Source organism: Phyllostomus hastatus, unplaced genomic scaffold (assembly GCF_019186645.2).
Source record: "Phyllostomus hastatus isolate PE091 unplaced genomic scaffold, TTU_PhHast_1.1 phas_scaffold_442, whole genome shotgun sequence".
Classification (NCBI taxonomy): domain Eukaryota; kingdom Metazoa; phylum Chordata; class Mammalia; order Chiroptera; family Phyllostomidae; genus Phyllostomus; species Phyllostomus hastatus.
Window position 1 is genome coordinate 1,101,548 of NW_025334030.1, and position 22,014 is coordinate 1,123,561.

Genomic DNA, 22,014 nt, shown 5'->3' on the forward strand with positions numbered 1-22,014 from the left:
TAAGACAAACACCGTAATCTGTCTATTAGCATAATGTGTCGATTCTGTTGCATGCAGGCATTCAGAGAGCCGTTCAGATGCATGGAGAAAGTCTTTGGTCACTGAAACATCCTGCACCCTTAATTTTCTCTCCAAAATGGGCTCAGGAGACAGAGTCAGAAAATGAGAGGGTTTTTTCCTCCCAGATATCTCTCTTGTCCCATTCATTGATTGCCCTGAGTGGTTTAACACAGTCATTTTGGGAAACTAATAACAGAACAAAGGGTGGCAGCCTATCCGACTTGGCAAAATATTTTGGCTCAACATCTAATGCAAACCACATTGCAACTGAGAAATAGTCATTACGTGGCAGAGCACAAAACGGGTTTATTTTGTTCAATATAACTGCCTGCCTTTCACTGAGGGGGGAAAGTGGTTGTTTTCATAGCTGCCAAGGTGGACTTTAACATAACCAAGGATTTTTCTCTGTGTGTGTTTGTGTGTGTGTGTGTTCCCTGGCTTTAATAGTCAAACTTCCTGAACATCTTCTCCCCTTTTGCTTCTGGTATTTATTTGTTCTCAGTCTACATCTTGCCCTGAAAACTGTCTTCTGGCCTAAACACAGCCCTTCTAATGAAGACATGCACAGGAACTGTCTGGCCCCCCAAAAGCAGCTGATTGCATCTGCGCCACTCTGCACACAGCCAAAGAAAAAGCAGCCACTCCAGCCACGGGATGCCCTCCCGCCCTCCACTAACTCCAACTTGCTGGAGGAAACTATCCATTCTTGGTTGCCCGCAGTCTCCAGTCTTGCTGACAGTTTGTTTTACTTTAGTTTAGTGGCTGGTCTGTTTTACTTCTCTGGCAAGAAATTGAGCCTATTCAGAGAAAACCTCCAGTGCCTGAATAAAAGGAGAAGTTGCATTGTGCCCCTGGGGCACTGAAACAAAGAAGAAAAATGCAAAGTTACACCATTAACCTCCTAGTTCTAATACCAGCTCAGTTCCACACATCAAGCAGAAAGCCGACACACATAGTCTTGGCTAAAACCCTTTCCTTTCCCCGGCGTGAATCAAGGAGCAGAATATATATACATTGCACAGAGCAACAGAGACTCAACGCAAGAAGAGACTGCAGCTTAATTCAAATCACAATTGCGAGTGAAAAATAAAATGGGAAAAAAGTACCTGCCGCACCATCCTGCTTGCTTTCTCCTCCATAAACTTAGCAGCTGTTCTAGACCCACACCACAAAGCATCTGCTCAAAGCCAGCCTCGTTACGAGCCAGGGTGTATGCACTGTGCAACGTGTGGATGGCTGGGGTGTTGCAGGAGGGGGAGCTGAGGCCTCCTGGCTGACCTCCTCCTCAACATCTGACTGCTCCCCAAACCAACCCCAGATGGGACTCTTTCCGCCAGCACGGCCTGGCCCATCAATCACAGTGCTCCTCCTCTGGCTCCTGCTCCGTTTCAGAGTGCACACTGAACAGATGATTATATAGTGGAGGAAGACACACACACACACATACACACACCAGACAGCACTAGACTCCATTAATAGCTGTTTAAAAAACATTAGAAATGCTAGCCTATGCATCGCCTGGAGCTGGAATTTTTCATTACTAAACTAAATATATGGTATGCAAAGTTATGAAATCCATGGGGGAGCTTGCTACTATCCTATTTTGTTTTAGATTTTTAAGAGAGAAGATGTCAGGATAGCATAGGAAGACAGGAAGGATGAAGAAAGAGCTCCAAGTGACAGAGGGATGGTTAGAGGTAAATTTACAAAAATACCCTGAATTTATAACCAAGCTGTAAGATTAATTGTCAAGTGGTCTTAACATACTATAACTGACAATTGATTAGAATATTTGGAGGCCCAGCTCCTCTGCAAACTGGCTGTGTGACCTAAGCAAGTTGTTGCAATTACATGGTGCTCTGGTTTTTGCTTCTGCTTAATGGGAATAATGATGAGTGACTTTGTAAGGTAATCATGAGGATCAAAATAAAAATTAAATCACAGCAAAGCAAACCTACACAGAGGCCTGGCTCATAGTATCACTACATAAACAGATTTCATCACCTTCAACAAAATGGTGGGCAAAATGCAAGACCATCTTGGTCTCTGTGAAACATACAGGCAAGAGAGGCAGCAGGCTCTCAAGAAAGGAACACACAGGTGACCACAAAACCCCAGTAGAACTAAATGCTATGAAGGAAATGCATAGGGTCTTGTTTTCTCCTTTTCTTGAACTTTTGTCTCTTCCTAGCTCATTGTTTTTCCTTTTCTCCCAATGAGCAAAAATAAAAACTTGTACAAAAAAATCCCCAGTGATTTCAATGCCAAATGCTGCCTCTTTATTTAAAGCTACAAATACTTTGTTCTTCCTTTATTATTAAAAGTACAACAACCAGAGTGAAATGTCAAAACAATTTCAGGTCTTATTTGGTCGTGTCTTTCTTGCTTGTCAAGGGAGAGGTTTCGAGACTCCCGTTCACCCTTCCCATGGACAGCTGCTTATTGCCAAGATGCCCAGCTATGAAAGGAGAGATCTTGCTACCCTGGAGGGGACAGATAGGATTTCTGCAGTGATTAAACTTGTAATTAAATTGTGTAACAGAGGAGGAGGTGAGGGCAGAGGAAGCTGCCTGGAAGAATTCAGCTTTCTTGCTGGTTTTTTGGTGGTACTAGTTCAAGTAATTTGTGGGAGTTGTTTTTTGTTTTTTGGTTTTTGTCTTTTAATTCCAGTTACCTGGGGTTGGAAAGAAAATCTGGATAAAGGATATTTGTGCCATCTGTACATTTTCATTTCCAACCACACTCACGCAGGATTAAATGAGCATGCTTTCAGGTTCCTTAAAGGGATGTGCCAGCTCGTTCTCAGAGCCCCTCAGACCACAGCCCCTTCCTTGCATGACCCCAGCCCAATTAAGCGGCTGGGAGGTCATTCTCATGAGCCATAAGCTTTTTTCCTGTTCTTACTGATAACTGAAAAGCCAAACTTCTGTCCTTCACCCAAAGTATAGGAGATTTGTTTTCTCCTAGGAAAGCAAGAAGGACAGACCAAGACAGAAAAGTTCCCTGGTGAAGGATGTTCTGAAGAGTAATAGAGAAAACACTGAAACAAATAAACAACCAATAAAAACCAAACTTAACAGAAAAAAATGTTTCAGGTTGAAACACTGGAGAAGCATGAGGACATTAGTCCTTAGCTAATGGACCCATCACATCACTTGGGTGTAGTCTCATACAATAATCAGGTAGATACCCGGATTCCACCCCAGTTCCCAGGGCTTAAAATCGCTAGGGGTGGGATTCAGGCTCTGTGGAAAGGTGCCCCAGGCCATTCTGATACACGATCCTGAGGGGAATTTTTCTGTGTTTTTCAAACTAGAGGTATGATCCCTTGGGAGGGATCATACCCATGTGGGGGGTAAAACCCATGTGGGGGGTAATCACTCCAGCACTTTTAAAATGAAAGAAATGATACCACACTGAAAAAGAATGGAATAAAATAGTAAGAGAATTGTTTCATGAGACTCTTACATGGGTGAATTGGGTTGCAGTAAAAGAAATAAAATTAAAAATATGATGTTGGGTAATTTTCAGTGTTTGTTATTATCTTATCTTTTATTAGTGCTGTGACAGTGGACTCAAAGTCAAATGTGGAGCAATTGGCAAGTCATTCACCCTCAGTGTGTCCCAGTTTGCTCATTTATTAATATAAATAATGATACCTATTATTCTTCCCAATGAGTCTCTTGTGATGTTTTTGGGAGAAAGTCTACAGGAATGGGTATTATATTCTAGAAAGTCCTTTGAGGGTTTATGTCCTATTGTAAATATGAAATTTGTAACCCACCTAGTTCAGCAAAGTGTTCCCTCTGGAGAACATATGGATGCATGGGGAAGGGTGTTGAATCCTCATCTACTGTGCACCAGGTGCTGTACCAGGTGCTTTGTTCCTCACAACTACCCCTGTGAGCTAGATATTATGGTCCCTTTACTTTTTTTAATCCTCAACTGAGGACATGCTTATTGATTTTCTTTTTTACAGAGCAGGGAAGGGAGACAGAAAGGGAAAGAGAAACATTAATGTGAGAGAAAAACATCAATTGATTGCCTCACATACATGCCCCGACAGAGGACCAACCCCATAACCTAGGTATATGCCCTGACTGGGTATTGAACCCACAACCTTTTGATTTATGGGACAATGTTCTCCCCAACTGAGCCACCTGGCCAGGTCTATGGTCCCTTTTCAAATACAAAAACTGAAGCTCCAAACACGTGAAAACATTTTCCACTATGGGAGCTCGTAAATTAGTTAACTGGCAGAATCAGAATTTGAACCTAATTTAGTCTCACTGAAGAATTCCTGTCACCGAATCCATACTAAGATAAAGATGGAAATGATGATTATGATGACAATAATGATGATAAAGATGGAGATGATAATGCTGATGAAGATGATGGTGGTGATAGATGGATACGGAGATGATGATTATGATGGTTGTGGTGGTAATTATGAAGGTGGAGATGATGATGGTAACTGTGATAAGAAAACTTTTCTTGAGTACTAACTTTGTACCCATCATTTCTGTAGGCACTGAGGATACAAAATTCAGCACAGCAGGTTTGCCTATATTACCTCATTGAACAAGAGCCCAATGTGGTACACACTGCCATTTCCTTTTCAAGGGAGGCAGAGTTATTTCCTCATACTCACATAACTGGTAAGTTCGAATTACCCCAATTCATCACACTCCTAAGCTCTGCATTCTTAAACAGCTGTGGATGGGATCATATCTGACCTCAATTAGGTAAAGATACAAACATTTGTTTCCTAACTGCACCAGCTTACAGAAAAGCATCTCTTGAACAAAGAACTCTGAAGTTGCTCTGAGTTCATAATTCACAAAAACAAACTACAAAGATAATAAGAATCCATGTCACAGATTCAAGTGAAAGCAATTTGTTTCATTTCACTTCCCCAGCCTTGACAGGGAAGTAGAGAGAGAGGCCAGAAGCCATCTTGCTGTGGCTGACAAACACCAGCCCCAGAAATACAAACCAGCCGAGTGGGTGGCAGGCTTGCAATGACGAGGTGTCATGTTTGCAAAATGTTCCATCCTGATTTTCCATTTGGAGTCACAGAAGGCACTGTAGAGGTTGTTTTTCTCAACTCTTTAAAAGTTAGTGACTATCAAATATTTATGGCACTTTGTGCAAGTCAGGAGCCTTGATATGGTTGCTTATGAGGTGATATTTCCAAAGGGAAATAAATGCGATTGTCTCTTAAAAAATTAGCAGTCTCTGGAGTGAGTGAAGTTCCCAAACAACACTGTCAGGCACTTAAGAAGATGGGTTTTCTCATCTTGCTCACCACTGTCCCGGGGCTCTGACTTATCCTTTAAAGTGATTGTTAAAGTTTAACATTATACACATTTTGATTTTGACATTATATGTAGTTTTACATTACACATATTTTGATTCTGTCTCCAAGTAGACTATAAACTCCATGAGGACAGAAACCTCATCTGTTTTTCTCATCACTGTTGCCACAAACATTTCAAAGAGTGGCATGCATACACATACACACACACACTTAGAATGTTTTGTTGAGTGAAAATAAATTTGCAAGGTAGCCTTTTTACCCCTATTAGTATCAAGAAATGCCCTGACTCACGCATCACCTCAGGGAGCTGGGAAACGAGGTCAAACCAGCTGAGAAATTTTCCCTATTGGAGTATCCCAGTATTGTATGGAAGGAGTTTTTGTTGGAAAGTCATGCAGCATAGGGCTCCATCTATCTGTATATGAAAGAGCTATCAATGTCTTGTTATTTACTATTATTAATAAAGAGCCAGAGCAGTTGTTACTAACTTCATTCTAAGCATCAGCCAGTGCTAGTCACTATATGTGTGTGTGTGTGTGTGTATATATATACACACACATACATACACACACACCCATATACATATTTCCTATAGAGATGAAATTAGATCTGGTATATATATATATATATATATATAAATTTTTATAAAGTAATTTAAAAATTATTTTAATAAACTTATTTTTATCCCACCCATTTCCCAGAATAGGAAGTAAAATGTCTTAAAGCTAGTAAGTGGCAGATACAGACCTTGAACCCAGGTCTTTCTCCAAAGATGAAGTTATATCAAGTAAGGTATGACTGATCTTTTTGTTGGCTAAGATGAGGGTGATATTTGTAAGGGTTATGGTAGAACAATTCAATCACAGAATATTTTCTGAGAAATCTCTGAAGTACCCTAGCCAAAGTTGGAGGTTATCAAAAAAAAAGGATGAGGTCTTGCTCCTGCTATTCCAAAATCCAGAACCTAAAGGGGCTAATGATGTTGATGATGATCATGACATTATTGATAACAATAGTAATATAATCGAGAGGGCTGTCAACATGTGCTTTCCACTGCCCTAAATATTTTATAAATGCCAACTCCTTCAATGAACCCTACACTGCACAATAGGAACACAATCATTGCTTTCATTTTACAGAGGTGGAGGTTGAAAGGATAAGCAAACAATCTGAAATCACCCTAATTGTGTAAGATAAAACTCGTATTTGTACCTATCCAATTCTGACCCAAAAGCAAGAAGTTGAAAATAGTTTAGAGGAAGTTCCTGATACCTTTCATCCAGGTTACCCAAAGGGTAACATTTTGAATAACTACAGTTTTTTGTCAAAACCAGAAATGGACATTGTATGACCATTATTCCACATCGCTGTGAACATGATATGGAGTCAGGGCAGTAAAAGTTCAGCTCTCAGTATAGTTGCATCACGGCCATTGCCATCTATCCCCGACTGACAGCTGGAACTGCCCACCACTGTGCCACATACAGTGGTTTGGAAAGAAGGCTAGATGAACTAGTAGACAATTGACCAAGCAAACAAATATTAGCAAAAACTATTGTTGTAATGGAAGGAATGGATACATATATTTTCAATTATATTTTAGTAAGGACTCCTCACTTCCTGGTAGGGAGGAAACCTTCAATCTTTAGCAGACTTTCACTTTCATAATCTATCTCCTTTCATAGCCAGCTATTTTCTAAAAAAGTGAAAAATGTTCTCACCACCACCACCACCACCACCAGGGTAACATCAGTGTCAAATTTATATTCAAGATGAATTTCAATGACTTGCACCATTGCTAATACTATTACATTTAGCCAGATCCACAAAAGGAAAAGGATGGATTTTATTCCCTTAAAAAGCTTGTTTACAGTTACCCTGCAGATATGATTTGGGATAATATCACTGTTACCTATTCCATCATAGCTATCCAGAGGATTCTCTGTCTGCTTCTAAAATAGGAAATTGATAGATTTAATATTAGGCAACTTTTTTTGTAAGAGAGGAGGTCTATACATACAGACAACACCAAGTAGCCTAGAGAGATGCCAGCTTCACTGTGGATGTTGCTGAGTAAAGCATCATATTAAACTTCACCAAGGGTCTGTCACTATATGTAACAAATTGGGAGCATTAAGTCACACTGCTACAAAGAGAATGATACAGATAATGAAATGTTCTAGGAAAGGGAAAAGTAAACATTAAAGATACAAATCAGTGCGAGGAGTAGATACCATTGTCTTGTACGTGAATGGATTCGGAATCATTTCATTATGAAAACTAAGATTTCTACCCATCAGAGAGTTTATGTCCCAGTGCAATCCATCAACATTTCTTTTCTTTCTTCTTTTGTCTCTTCTCAAAGCTGGATGTTTAAACAAGCTAAAGCAACCCCACAGCCTTGAGGACACATGACAGAGTTCAGATACAGAAATTACCTACCACCCACTTAATGAATTTACAGTAGCAAACATTTGAGTGTATTTTCAATTATCCAACTTCCTCACATGATTATCATAGGCCTTTTTTAAGACAGTAAACTCCTCAAGGGTAGGTACTTGAGCTATTCATCTTTAACCCTCTTTCTTTCACATAGTTTGTAATCAGGTGTTTGACATGATAAACATCTGTTGGCTTGCATTCACCTCACTTGTAGAAAGATGTCTAATCTGGTCACTGCAACAGGCAAAGATGATAAAATATGACCTTGTCTTTCATTTTGTGTTGCATAAGTTTTAGCCTCTAATAGTGTGCCAACTAGGGGAAAAAGGCTATCATAAAATAAATTATATTTGGACTTGGAGGAAATGAAATTAAGAGACACTGCCAGAAAGCAAGGGCAATGAACTATTCAAATAGGCAAGAACTTGATATTCATGCAATTGCTTCAGTGGCTAAGTATTGGACATCTTCTGGATGGCAGGTATTATGTTAGGTTCAGGGGCTACAGTGGTGCTGAGACTAGATGTAGCCCAGGTACCTCTGAAGCTACAGCTGGCAGGAGTCACAGGGTAGACCAGGAATTTACAGTTCAATGGATATGAGTCATGAGAAGAGAAATGGAAGGATCTAAAGGGGCTCGTGTATTCCATACTCATTATCAAGGAGAACTTTCCAGAAGAACTGATTTCTAAACTGAGCAGGAAATAACCAAGTGGTATGAAACAGGTTGAAAACAATATATGAAAAGGCCAGTAGTAATGTTGCAGTAGGAGAGATATCTCAGGGTGGCAGAATCAATGAAAAAGAAGTAAAAAAAAAAGTGATGAGATTATTTTCAGAGCCATAGGACCTACACAAAATAGAGAGCTGAAATAGAGACCTGGAGGCTATTGGATTGTAAAGCCCCTGAGGGCAGAGATTTAGGCCTGTCTTACTTGCCACTGTATTCCCAGCACTATTAGAATGGTGTGCACATGTAGGTGCTCAAAAACATTTTGGTTCAATCAAAGAGTAAGTCCAGTGATGATAGAGACCAGGATGAAACTAGTCAAGGGAAGAAAGAAGAAATGCAAAGAGAAAGATCTGATGATTTAAGCTGCATCCTTGACATTCCCTTTTTCTCTTGAAGTGACTCAAATGCTTGAAACAGAAGAAATATACAGAAAAAAGAGCTGGTCAGTTTAAGTAAATCAGTGGAACAGAGACTCATTACCCTCTTCATCATCATTGCAATAGCCTAGCCAAGAATAGGAAGTTAAAATTCCTAAGACATTTACACATTATCTATTTGTCACATACACCATGTTGGAAGATAGGTAGGATGGGTGCCATTCATACACATTTAAAAGAAAGGAAAGATGAGGCTCAGGTAAAGCAGTGACATGCCCAAGTTTAGAGAGCTAATAAATGTTCTAGCTAGGATTTTAACTCTAGGTATATTTCCATTGCACCCAACTGCTTCCTAAGTTATGACCCAACAAGTCTAGCTTTATCCATAGGCTTGATTACATGATGCATTTCTCAGTTTCCTCCCTCCCTATTTCACAAACTTCTACATGGAGAATAAAAAAATATGTGAACATTATGACAATTGAAATTTTTATCAGGACAAAGGGAAAATGAAATTTCATTGCCCTTACAAATTCAATATAACCCAACTAAATATAAGCATGTCAGTATTGCAGTTATTACTTTTAAAAAAGGGGGGAAATCCAGAGGGATTGGAATCAAAGAGCTCCATCTTCCTAAGTGAAGAGCCATGTTTAATAACTGGCCCTGTCCCAACACCAGGGTTTCTGAGCAAGTAGTCCTCAGCTAAAGTACCACTTGAGACTGGAGAATCTTGACTTCTTCTCTTATGTTTCATCAGTGCATATATTATTTTCTGTATCTCAGGACATGCACTTCTTTAAGGATATTTTCCTGAGTAAAGGCTGAACTGAGATGGTCACACCGTTTGGATGAGAGTAGGGACAATCTCATTAAAAAAAAAGAAGAGTTTTTGAGAAATGTTAAGCTGGACCGAAGCAAGACAGTGGGTTTTCGGAAATATGGCAGGAATATGCCTTCATTGTACATAAAAGAACTGGCCTAGGGGTGAGAATTTTCTTCAGATATCAATAGTGTGGAAGTATAGACACATAAATTGTGTGATCAATCCTTATGCAACTTCAGACATTCAAGTTAATTTATTCAGACAACTTCAAAGCACCTATAGCTTAGGAAACTGAGGCTGATGGAAGATAAGTAAGTTTAATTCAGAAGGCCTGCAAGGAATAACCTTGAAAGACTTCCAAGTTTGATTGTGCAGCTTGTGTTTTTGCAGCCTGTAAGTGCCCACTGGCAGCATCCCTCCCCTTTATTAACCAGTTTTCTTATTGACTTTTAATATGCCTATCTTTTCCAGACATATTGGAATATCCTTGGAACCCACCTGAAAGAGACTAAAGGTTGTCCTTACACTCAAGCCTTATTGGCTCTTGTATCTGACTTAAGTGTACTGGACATTTACCATTACAGGTTGAATCATGTCCCAACCCCCAAATTTAAATGTTGGTATTTTAGCCCCCTGTATCTCAGAATGTGATCTTACTTAGGAATGGAGTAACTGCAAACATAATTAGTTAAGTAAAAATGAGATCATACTGGAGTAGGGTGGGCCCCTAATCCAACATGGCTGTTCTTGTGAAAAGGGGAAGTTTGGACACAGACAAGCAACCAAGAACTCATGTAAAGATGAAGACAGAGGTTGGATGATGCTTCTACGACCAAAGAACATCAAAGATTTCCAGCTGACACTGAAAGGTAGGAGAAAGGCATAGAAGAGATTCTTCCTCAGAGTTCTCAGTGGAAACCAACCCTGTCAACAACTTGAGCTTAGACTTCTGGTCTCCAGAACTTTGGGACAATGGATTTCTGTTATTTAAACAATTCAGTTTGTGGTACTCTGTTATGGCATCCCTAGGAAAATAATATACCTACTATGTGCTAGTCACTGGAGACACAGTGTTAAGTGAAGTCACTTCCTAACTCATGGAACTTAGGTTTCAGTGATAGAAATACAACCACCCAGGAAACACACTAAAAGTGATGTAATATCTTGTCTTCTTATTCCATCCTTTATATTTAGGAGGAAGTTGGGGTTCATGTCAATTTTCATGCAATCTCATTCTATCTCTGTGAAGCAGATTTTGTAATCCCAGTTGGAGAAGTTTAAGAACCTGTGATATATGTGCAGGCATTGTGTTTCCATCCAGGGCTGTCCTGATGTGGTGGCCATTAGCCATGTGTGGTATTTGAGCAGTAGAAATGGGGCTCGTCTGAAACAAGGTGTATTATATGTATAAAATTCACACTGTTTTTAAAGATGTAGTACAAGGAAAATAATCTAAAATGTATTTTAATAGTTTTACTTTGATCACATGTTAAAATGATAGTTTGGACATATTGGGTTAAATAAAGTATTTTGGTCATATATGGAGACATACTGGGTTAAATAAAATACTGAGATTAAATTCACCTGTTTCTTTTTATTTTGTTTAATGTGGCTACTAGAAGTTGTTTTCTTAAAGCTAAATATGTGGTTCATATTGTGGCCCTCATTATATTTCTGTTGGGTGGTGCTGGTGAGACCCACTGGTTTCCAGGTCATAGAGCTGGTTGGATCCATGTTGGCCATTGACTGACTGGTGGGCAGAGCTGGGATTGAGCTCAGACAGTGGAAATCTGAAGTCCCAGCTATAGAGAACCCAGCTACTATCTTGGCACCAATGGCAAAACATCCTTAGAAACAGCTTCATGGACATGAATCCAGAAGAGGAAAGCTTTATTCTCACACCACCACTCACCCAATCTTTATGATGTTAAAATCCTTCACTTTACCTGACCCTTCCTGTACAATTTCAGCAACAACTTCAAGACAGCCTTCACAGAAGGCCACTTCTGAATAGAACATAACTTTCACTTTATCGAATCCAGCTAAGCTCCCAAGGCTCTGAGCATCTGTCTAAAGTGCCTATTTGGGGACAAGAGAGGTAAAAGCCTTTTAAAAGCTTGTTTTAACTGTGAGTGAAATCAAGTGACTAATATTTATACTGGGCAGCTTTCTGCAAAGATGAAATAAACTCTCTGCAAATAGCCTACGGAGCTCAGACATTCACTGTGTGTGAGGTCAGGGAAGAACCCTTGAACATGCTCCGATATGCAGGATGCTTAAGGCATCAGGAGACATTCTGAGCTAGATCTTGTTTTGCACAGTTGTCCATTAGAATTGGTGGGAAACAAAGTAGTTCTTTTTAAAAATCTCAAAGATACGTGGTAGGATGTCTTGCTTTTATCTATTCATTCCTTCAATCATTCACTCACTCACTCGAGACTTACACTTCATTTTTTTCAGATGCTCAGAGACACACTAGGGATACTTTTCATCTCTGGCTGGCCCCTAGTAGGTTCAGCATCAACATTTGTTTTTGAATTAGTATAAAAAGTATTTTGGACATGAGGAAACAGTCCTTGCTCAAATGGATAAAGAGAGATTCAGGAAAATCAATGATCAAAGTAATTGTCATGGATTTTATAAGTCTAAGTTCAAATTATTATGGAAGCCAGAGAGGAATTCTTCCAATTCAGAGACAGAAGTTGTATCAAATGCTTTCTGAGGATTGTGAGAATCAAGATGAGACTTAAAGGAGATGTTGGGGTGAGTTAGGTGGGAGTCCAAAGCAGAAGAAAAGCATGGACACAGACAGCAGGTTCTATGGCTAGAGCATGTGTTCAGTGGGGACTTGGAAGGACTAGGAGCTGGAAAGAAGGTTGAGGGCATAGAAAGAAGAAAAGGGAATGCCATATAAAATCATTTGGATTTGATCCTTTAAGTTATGGGAGGTTATGGAAGAATTCCAGGAATGGGAATGGTGTGGTCTGATTTGTGTTATAGAAAACCTACTCTGGCCATTAAATAGCCAATACATTGGAGAGAGAAAATGATGAGGATGGGGAGGGGAAAGCAGAGATGACAGCAGCCATCCATGAGAGAAATGGCAAAGCAGCAGCAGAGATGGAATCAGAGGCCCACTCTCTAGGCTATTTCTTTGCATCTATAAGGATACCAATGGCTCTAATCTCATCTTGTGCATTCTTTCCTGTGTCCACTACAGAGGAACTGATTTTAAAGGTTTTATTTTAATAGGGTTCTAATGAATATCCCCTCACCTCAAAAATATATTTGGAGAAATAACATGAAATAAAGAAATTGTTTTTGTGTTCTGTAGTCTTTTCTATGAGAATGCTGAAGTGGTCAAATTAAAAAAAAAAAGGAAAGCTCTGTAAGGATTACATTATTGGGATACAAATACTTTTAAGCAAGCCAAGGCCTACTTTGAACTTTAAATGAGACAAGTTCTTAAGTACATATTATAAGGTGGTAGAGAATAAAAGATGATGATGATGATGATGATTGATGGGGGATTTTATAAGCCCTTTACATACCCTAAGTGATTTATACCCATTATATGAAATCCTCACAGAGATTATGAATGAGCTATTACTATCCTCATTTAATAGATGAGGAAACTAAGGTTCAAATCAAGAAATGACTTGGTTGCTACCACAGTGCTAATAAGAGCTAGTGCCAGAATATGAATCCAGCCTGGTGACTTCCGACTACTGTATATTTCATAGAATTTCTCTGAGATGTCCTCCTTATCGGCCTCCCCCCTGTATGGAAGCCCTTATTAATCATCTAGAGAATTAAAAAATAAATTTAAATGAGCAATTTCAATGAGCCTCTGTGGGTTTTCTATACGTGATAAAGGCTCTTTTGAGAGAATAGAGAAAAATATTTTTTAAAATTAGCATGGTTCCTCACATTAAGGATCTTAAAGTCTAGGATGGGAAATCTTTTGCTGAATTCTAAAATGCAAGCCATCTCCAGAGTCAGCAGGTCTGCTGTCCAAATTCTGGTTCTCTCTTTTACTAGGTGTGCCTTGAGTAAGTACTATAACCTCTTTGTGCTTCAGTTTCCCTGTATTAATAATGAGGATACTAATGGCATATCATTGTGGGGTTATTTATGGAATAAATTAACAACAGGTATAAATTTCTTATTACCATACTTAAAATAAGTGTCCGATATATATTTGTTATAATCATTATGGTGTTTGTGCTATTATTGTTATTTAAAAGAGACATAATCTGGATGACAGTGTACAGTGGCTGAAGAATATTTCTCAGGAAAAAACAATCCATCAAAACCTAGCCTAGGAGGACAGGAGTAGATTGAGAGAGCAGAAAATAAGTTCGACTCATCACACCCACAATCACACAATGGGCTTAGAAAGAAACACACTAACCCCCAGTGGTAGAAAGGGCAAAAAATATTCCTCCTGGAACTGTGCCTTCTGAGTTTTGAACCACACTTTGATCCTGATTCACATACTATAATTTAGTAGGACAGCCGCTTGTGTTTTCAGCTGTGCTAATCCTACCAGGACATAGTGCTCAAAATCAGAATTGGAATTCACAACCATCCCAGTCCAAAAAAGCAGAAAGCAAGGCTATATAATCTCTTTCCCCCTTAACTCTTATGGCCACAACACCCTTTGTTGACATTGCTAACACATGACATACTGTTTAAGACCCCATCAACCACCCTCAGAAAAGAAATCATACATAAGTTGAAATGAACATGTCAGGTTATTAAGGTGCCATTGCTTAGAGCTTGGTTCTTCAAATGCCCAAGGGAGAGTGCAAAATTACAAGCATTCAAACTATATGAAAGAATCTAGTGAAATGATGATGGTGATTCTATCAGTTTCCTATTGTTGCTATAACAGATTGCCACAAACTTGGTGGCTTCAACAACACAATTGTATTCTGTTACAGTTCTGAAGGTTAGAAGTCTGAAATCAGTTTCCCTGGCATGAAGTTAAGGGGTTAGCAGCACTGGTTTATTCTGGAGGCAATGTAGGATAATCTGTTTCTTTGTCCTTTTCAGCTTCCAGTGGCTACCTGAATCTACTGCCTTTCTCCATCTTCAGAAAGTATCACTCCAGTCTCAGCTTGTGCCATTACATTGCCAACTCCTCTAACTGGACTCTGACACCTTTGCTTCCTTCATATTGTAAGGACACTGTGATTACATCAGGTCCACTGGGATAACACCAGATGATCCCTCTATGTCAATATCCATCACCTAATCACATCGGTAGAGTCCCTCTTGTCATACAAAGGAACACTCATAGTGCTCAAAGGTTCCAGTGATTAGGATGCAGATATACTGGGGGCATCAGTATTGAGTCTACCACAGTGGTGATATTCTAGATGAACAGTGTCCAATAAGGCTTTCTGAGATATGGAGATATTCCACATCTGTGCTAATACAGTAATCATCAGTTACACATGGCTAGTGAGCACCTGAAAGATGAGTATTATAATTAAAAAACTGAACTTTAATTTTATTTACTTTTAATCAACTTAAATAGTCACGTGTAGCTAGTAACTATTGTATGGGTCAGGGCTGTTCTAGGGTTGGCATAAGTCAGTTCCCATTACTTCATCAATAGCATCTACTCTCTTAGGAAAATAAGGTTAAATGATAGAAAAACATCTGCTCTCTTATACATAGTCTTTTAAGTATAGTTACATCATTACATTTACTAAGGCAGGAAAGTTGGCCTAATATTTTTTTTTAATTTTCAGCACCATGGACAGAAATACAAAGATGGGTCAGACTCCTCTCTGTTAATCTACATTCTCTTACTTGAATTTTTACAGATAACTTTTACAGTTTTCTGATTGGTGAATGAATCCCAAAGAACTGAATTTTATGCCTGTTTAGATTGTACTGGGAATCAGTGCCAAATGCAGAATGCAGGCAAAATCATGCTAGGTAATCAGTTTATTATAGAGCCTTTATCTGCCTTTTGGCATGGTAAATTTAATGCTGAAAATTGAGCTAGTTCCATAATATATAAGCATGAAACACAGGGTTCCAATGCTAGGAAAGTGAAACAAGTATACTGGGTAGAGCTTTCTTAGCCTAGGAGTTAGTAACAGATTAGATTCATCGTATTCAGGATAACAACGAAGAGACACACAAGAGTGATAGAAAAAAAATTAACTAGTTATGGAAGATTGACCATAGAACTTCTAACTTTGAAATCCAAATTCTTTCTGCAATTTTTAAACAACAAACAATTAGATCTCATTTCTTATAAAATTTAAATGGGAAAAACATAATGACTATAAGACTGTTAGGATGTGTCACTTGGTTGGGGGGGAGAGGGGACAAAGCCCAAGCTCTTAGAGAACCACAGACCCAAGTATAGTAATAACAGAATTGCCTGTTAAGAATAGGTAATAGAACAAAGAATAAATAATCCAATATAGGCATGTTAATATTACATAAAATGTTAAAATACAACATTTTATTGCATGGTAAGCAAAAAACTTAAGAGAGAGAGCAAGGCCATTTAAAAGCTTACCTTGACCCCAGCCCAAAGATCAAGAAGGAAGGCTAATGTGATCTCTCAAAGGAACTCTGAAAATCTGACAGACCACACTACCTGTCTGATGTTCAGTTTGTCTGGTCCAGCCCTCACGGGTTGCATCTGCTTATAATAGAAGCACATCCTGTGAGCAGACTGAATCTCAAGGTAAAACCCAAGGAGAATCCCTTACTAGGCTATTAAGTCAAGTCAAGGCCATGGGCAGGATGACAAGGTGTAACAAAGCAGCAGTAAAGGATCTGGAGTCAACCAAATGGTCATAGACAAGGAGTGGTAGAGTAGATGAGACTCAAGGCAAAAAGGATGTGGTGTTACCCACATAGCAAAGATGGCTTAGGATTGACTTCAAAACAAGTCCAGCAGTTTGAATATTACAGTTTGAGGGCTGATTACTTCATTTCACAGCTACGTGGAAGGCAGGGGAGATGGGGAATGTGGGCCACTTTCTGGTCTACTCAGAATCCCTAGTTGTGCAGCTCTAGAACAATGACAGCACAGCAATTCAACTAAGTTTGTTGAATCCTTGAACCTTCAAATATATTTTATTTTCACTGTATATTAAAGCAGTTCTGCAATTTATTTTTGGACTTTTCCAAATGTGTGATGATCAAGAGATTTGCAGTATTCTTTTTTAGGCCACTACAAGAAGGGAAAAAAGGTACCAAAATGGTCTTTTTTCTTTTATTGATTTTAGAGAGAGGAAGGGAGAGAAACGTTGACTTGTTGTTCCACTTATTTACACATTCATTGGTTGATTCTTGTATGTGCCCTGACTGAGGATCAAACCTTGGCATGTTGATGTGATGCTCTAATCAACTGAGCTACCTGGCCAGGGCAATGGTCAAAGTTTTCATGGGTTCTTAGGATAGTAAGGATGCCTTGGTGTCAGAAAAGAATAATCCAAGAACAAAAGGAGGGGTTGCCTCTGCATGAAAGTGGGATTTCATTACATTACTATGTTTTTTTTCTTTGAGACATATGAAAGCTCCTTTTAGTGTGCTAGAAGATCACGAACAATTCAGGTTTACTAAAGGCTGTCAAAACTCTATCTTCAACCAGATTTAGATTTGGACTTCTGAATGAGTGCAGACCATGATTCCACACAGCTATTTGCTCACAGTTCTTTCCCCATAGTATACTTCCCTAACCCGAGTTAATGTGGAAGTTGAAAATGTCATAGCTTAATTTATTTTAATTCCCTGCCATTGACAGTTAAAATGGAGAATGAAGGTACTTGATCCATTCGTTCCCCTGTCGAACTCAACCCCTCCAATTAAGAAGGCAGACTGGCTGCTAAAAGAACTTGAACTGCACACTGTAAAACCAGAATTATAGGACAATCCACTCTGGGGAGGGGCTTCAAGTTCTAATAGACACTGTGTAAACCTCATCTCACCAGGGACAGAGCCTGGCAGAGCGCTGCAGCCTCCCCAGCCCATCAGAGCCAGTGACTCCAAGATCTGAAATTGCATGGAGATTATTATGAATGTCTCAGCTCTTGGAGAGACAAAGTGTCATTCCTTTCTCAGTAATGAGAAAAGCATCTGCCTTGCAGAAGGAGAAAAAGTCAAATCAGACATTTCTGCCAATTTATTCTGGTTCAGACAACTGATAGAAGGAAGTTCTGCAGCCTCCTGGATTCAGAAGCTGTCCCCTGGGCCACATGGCAGGGAAGTTCAGTAAACATAGTGAGGACACAGATTTAAAAGCAGAGGAAAAAAAAACAGAGAAACATTGAAAGACAAAAATCTACCTTCTGGTCTATTCAAAGAAGCATTTTGGAGAGAGACACACCTGGAGTAAGATTCTGAGAATTTCACTCTTCAAGCCCTTGCTGCCCTTGCATCTTGGACAACTCATTTTAGCTTTTTAACTACCACGTATTGTATGTATCATTAAAAGGTGGAACTAAGGTCTTACCCGGGTGCAATAAAGTATGGATTAAAGACATACATGATTCTTTCTCAAAGCCTCAGTTTTGTTATCTACACAATGGGACTAGTGAGAGTAGCTACTACAAAGGATTAGTTTGAAGATTAAATGGATTAAGTACCAAGAAAGTGCTTAGCAATAGGATCTGGCATATTTTAAGAGATTAATCAATGTTAGCTATTATAGGAACAAAAATTAAATAATTGTCCAAAGGTACCTCGGGCAGTTCCTGGCATTTAATAGGTGTTCAACCAAAGGCAGCTTCTAAATTACTCAGACATTAATACTGTTGAATAAAAAAGATTTCAGTGAGAGGCTCCCTAATATTACCTCATAGGGCAGTCTTAGGAGAGACAAAAGAACAAAAAGTAAGACAGAGGTAGATCAACAGAGAGACACAGACGAAGACAAACACACGTGGAGAGAGAGAGAAACTGAGATTAGCAGCCAGATTTTAAATACTTAAATAGATAATAGAGAAATAGACATAGATATAGACATAGCTATATATATTATAGGTATATACACACACATTATCTATCATCTATCTCTCTATCTAGCTATCTACAAAATAAAGACAAGAAAGAAAAAGGAGAAAAAAGCAGAGAGAGGAAACAGAACTGCGCAGCCAGCCCTTCCACTCCTCAGACCGCCATCAGGCCAAGCGCATGTGGTGAAAGAGCGGAGCCCCTCTGCCTGCGGGTATGGTGCCTACTGCAGATAAAGATGTAAGGGGACCAGCTCATCAATCACAATCACACGGGGACACCAGTGCAAGGCAAGAGGATTAGCACTGCAGCCTGCTCAGGTCTCTTCCCTCTCACAGCTTTGCTTTAATTAAACATCACCTCCAGTGCTTACTTCCAGCCCAGGTGCCCCCTCCATTCCCAAAGCCAGCTTCCTGTAATCTAGGCTCCAGAGTTAATTAGAAAAGAGGCTTTGAAAAAAAATTCCAAAGGGTGGGAATCCCTGAACAGAAATTATTGGATGCTGGCAATAAAGATTTTCTTTTCCTTGAAATTGAGATTGACTATTAAATGGCCTTCATTAAGCGGCATCGTTTTTCTACCCAGGACCTCTCCAGTAAAGCTGTTCAGGATCTTACTGAAGAGGCTGTTAGCTTCTCTGAGTGGTGAATGAGGAGGCACTTGTAAAGGCTGCGTCCAGATAGTTCAGGGAATGCTTGTGTCTGCCTGGAGAGGTGTGAAGGCATGTAAGTGTTTGTGTGCGTGGCATTTGGTCTGGGTGTGTATTTTCACACGATGTGCATGGGACTGGCAGTGGATTCTTGTGTGCATTTGTCTTTCTGCGTGGGAAGGGGAAGGAAGGTAGAGATGACAGGTGAAAATCCTACATCCCTGAAGGAAACTCTCACTTTCAGGAACATTCATCCATTCATTCATTCATTGACTCGAACAATATTTATCAATCACCTACTTTATGTCAGACACAGGTCTCTGTTCTGGACATAGAACAAGATAAATTCCTCAACTGCATGGGGAATGCCTTTGGTATAGGAGACAGGAAACTGACACATAAACACAAACCTAGATAATACAGCAGCCTATAAATGTGACAAGGACAAGGGCATAGAGCTAGAGAGTGATGGGGGCTTCAATCTCAGATAAAGGACTTAGGAGAGGAGTAAGTCATGGGGAAAACAAGGCACAGGGAACTATAAGTTCAATGGCGTAAAGTGGAGAGTGGTTTGGAATGACAGGAGCAGCGGAGAGGAGGCAGAACCAAGCTGAAAGGGGTAGCCAGGTACCTGGATGTTGGAATCTTGACTTTTGACTGGCTTGTCTTTTAGTAACAGTCCAGTCTCGAACACCTCAGATTAATGGTTTACTTCTTAGCCTCTGCTCTGTAATAGCAGGGAGTACTACCCAGAACACGGCAGATGCCTTATACATTTATATCAGGCCTAATTGCCATGCAATGAGCATGTCTCATGCAAACTGGACACCATGAATACTGGAGATCCAGTTCATCCATTTTCCCAAATCCTCAAACAACTCTACAGGGGAGATGCTGTTATTATGTTCAATTTATGGATGCAGACATGGAATTCAGAGAACTGAAATGACTGGCCCAAGGTAAGAATAATTGGACAAATATAAAGTGCCCACACAAAAAAGGAGACACACATAAGGACCCACAGACAGTACAATGAATTTGCAGACATATCAAGTGATACCCCAGAGCAGAGGCTGGTGAATATTTTCTGTAAAGAACCAAATAGGAAACACTTTCAGCTTTGCCAGTCATATAGATCAACTCTGTTTCAACTAGTCAAGTCTGTCCTGGTAGGCACCAGAAAGCACCATGGGCAATATGTAAATTATGGGTGTGGTTGTATGCCAATAAAACTTTATTTACAAAAGTAGGTGGCAGGCCATATTTGGCCCATATGCTATATATAGTTTGCTAACATTTGTTATCGAGTGTCCATACACTGAGAACCAAACTGATTTGGGGAACCACAGGTGATAGTCAAGGGATTTAATATTTGCATAATGAGAAAGTAGGTATCAGACACGAGCAAACAGAGAACTGTCTTCTATGTATTTAAAACCTCTTCTTTACGATCCCTTGCCTGGAGGTGTGGGGATATCCCCTCTGGGGGTTGAGAATCGCTTCACCTTGATAAAAAGGGCACATGTTCAGTTCATTCACCTCATTCTCTGTCATGTTTTAGAAGTATAAAAAACACATGTGGGAGGCTGAAGCATCTAGTCAGATTCAAGGAAAACCTATTAAGTATGTTAATCCATTTGTAATTCAACAAGAAGAAAATGAAAGTACAAGGCAAAGTGCAGAAGATGGGAAAATGTCTTCCAGAAATGTACAAGCAACAGTGCGTAGCAAGACAAACCATTAAAGAATCACTGTGTGGTCTGCCTTGAAAAATGGTGAGAGAGAAACAACATCCGAGCATGCATTTGTATATGTGTGTGCCAACGTGTATAGAATTAGTCATTATAGCTGTAAAACAGACCACAGTGAGCATCGCATGTAACTCAGTGAACACACACATGTCCTTTGTTTATTAATGAGTCTGTCTCCAGTGAGTAGAAACACTTTCCTACATGAGTGAGTCAAGCTTCTCCTTATAAATTTGGGGTGGATCCTCTGGTGTTAAAACAATGATGATTTAATGCTAGGGAACTTAACCTGCATACAAATTTTGATATGCAAGCCATGAAAATGCACCTCAGTTGTGAAAATCCAGACAGTATTTCATTCTCCAATAGTTTTGAACAAGTCAGAACCTATCAGTTGGGATAACTGTCTTCTTTGTTGTTCTGATACTAACATCATCCTTATTCATGTGAGCCAAAAGGTAGCCATTAAACCAGAGAAAGTAAAGGCCAGAGTGTCTCAATGCTGATCTGTATTAGGGATACCTGGGAGCTATTAAAAGAAATACCTGATGCCACATGCTGGTGGGAATGCAAGACAGTACAGTCACTTTGGAAAACATTATAGTAGTACTGTATAATGTTAAATTTATACTTGCTATATTATGCAGCAATTCCACTTCTAAGGATTTACCCAAGATAAATGAAAATGTGTCTACACAGAGACATGTGCTCAAATTTCATAGCATTTGTGATAGTCACAAACTGAAAAAAAAAGTCCATTAGCTGATGAATGGGTAAACAAATCAAGGCGTACTCCCACCATGAAATACTACTCAACATTAAAATTAACAATATGTTAATATACACAGCATCATAGATGAATCTTAAA

General features: G+C 39.4%; 1 protein-coding gene across 17 annotated transcripts in view; it reads right to left on the bottom strand.

The window, feature by feature from the left end:
- The window catches only part of RBFOX1 (RNA binding fox-1 homolog 1), a 1,503,477-nt gene that overhangs the window by 184,508 nt on the left and 1,296,955 nt on the right, over positions 1-22,014 (bottom strand). Inside the window, exon 1 of one of the 17 annotated variants that reach the window (XM_045820718.1) lies at positions 1,167-1,288. The exons of the other annotated variants lie outside the window; for them this stretch is intronic. Coding sequence (XP_045676674.1) covers positions 1,167-1,199 — 33 coding nt within the window. The 5' untranslated portion in view covers positions 1,200-1,288. Of the gene's footprint in view, positions 1-1,166; positions 1,289-22,014 lie in introns of those variants that run through there. 17 annotated transcript variants of the gene reach the window in all.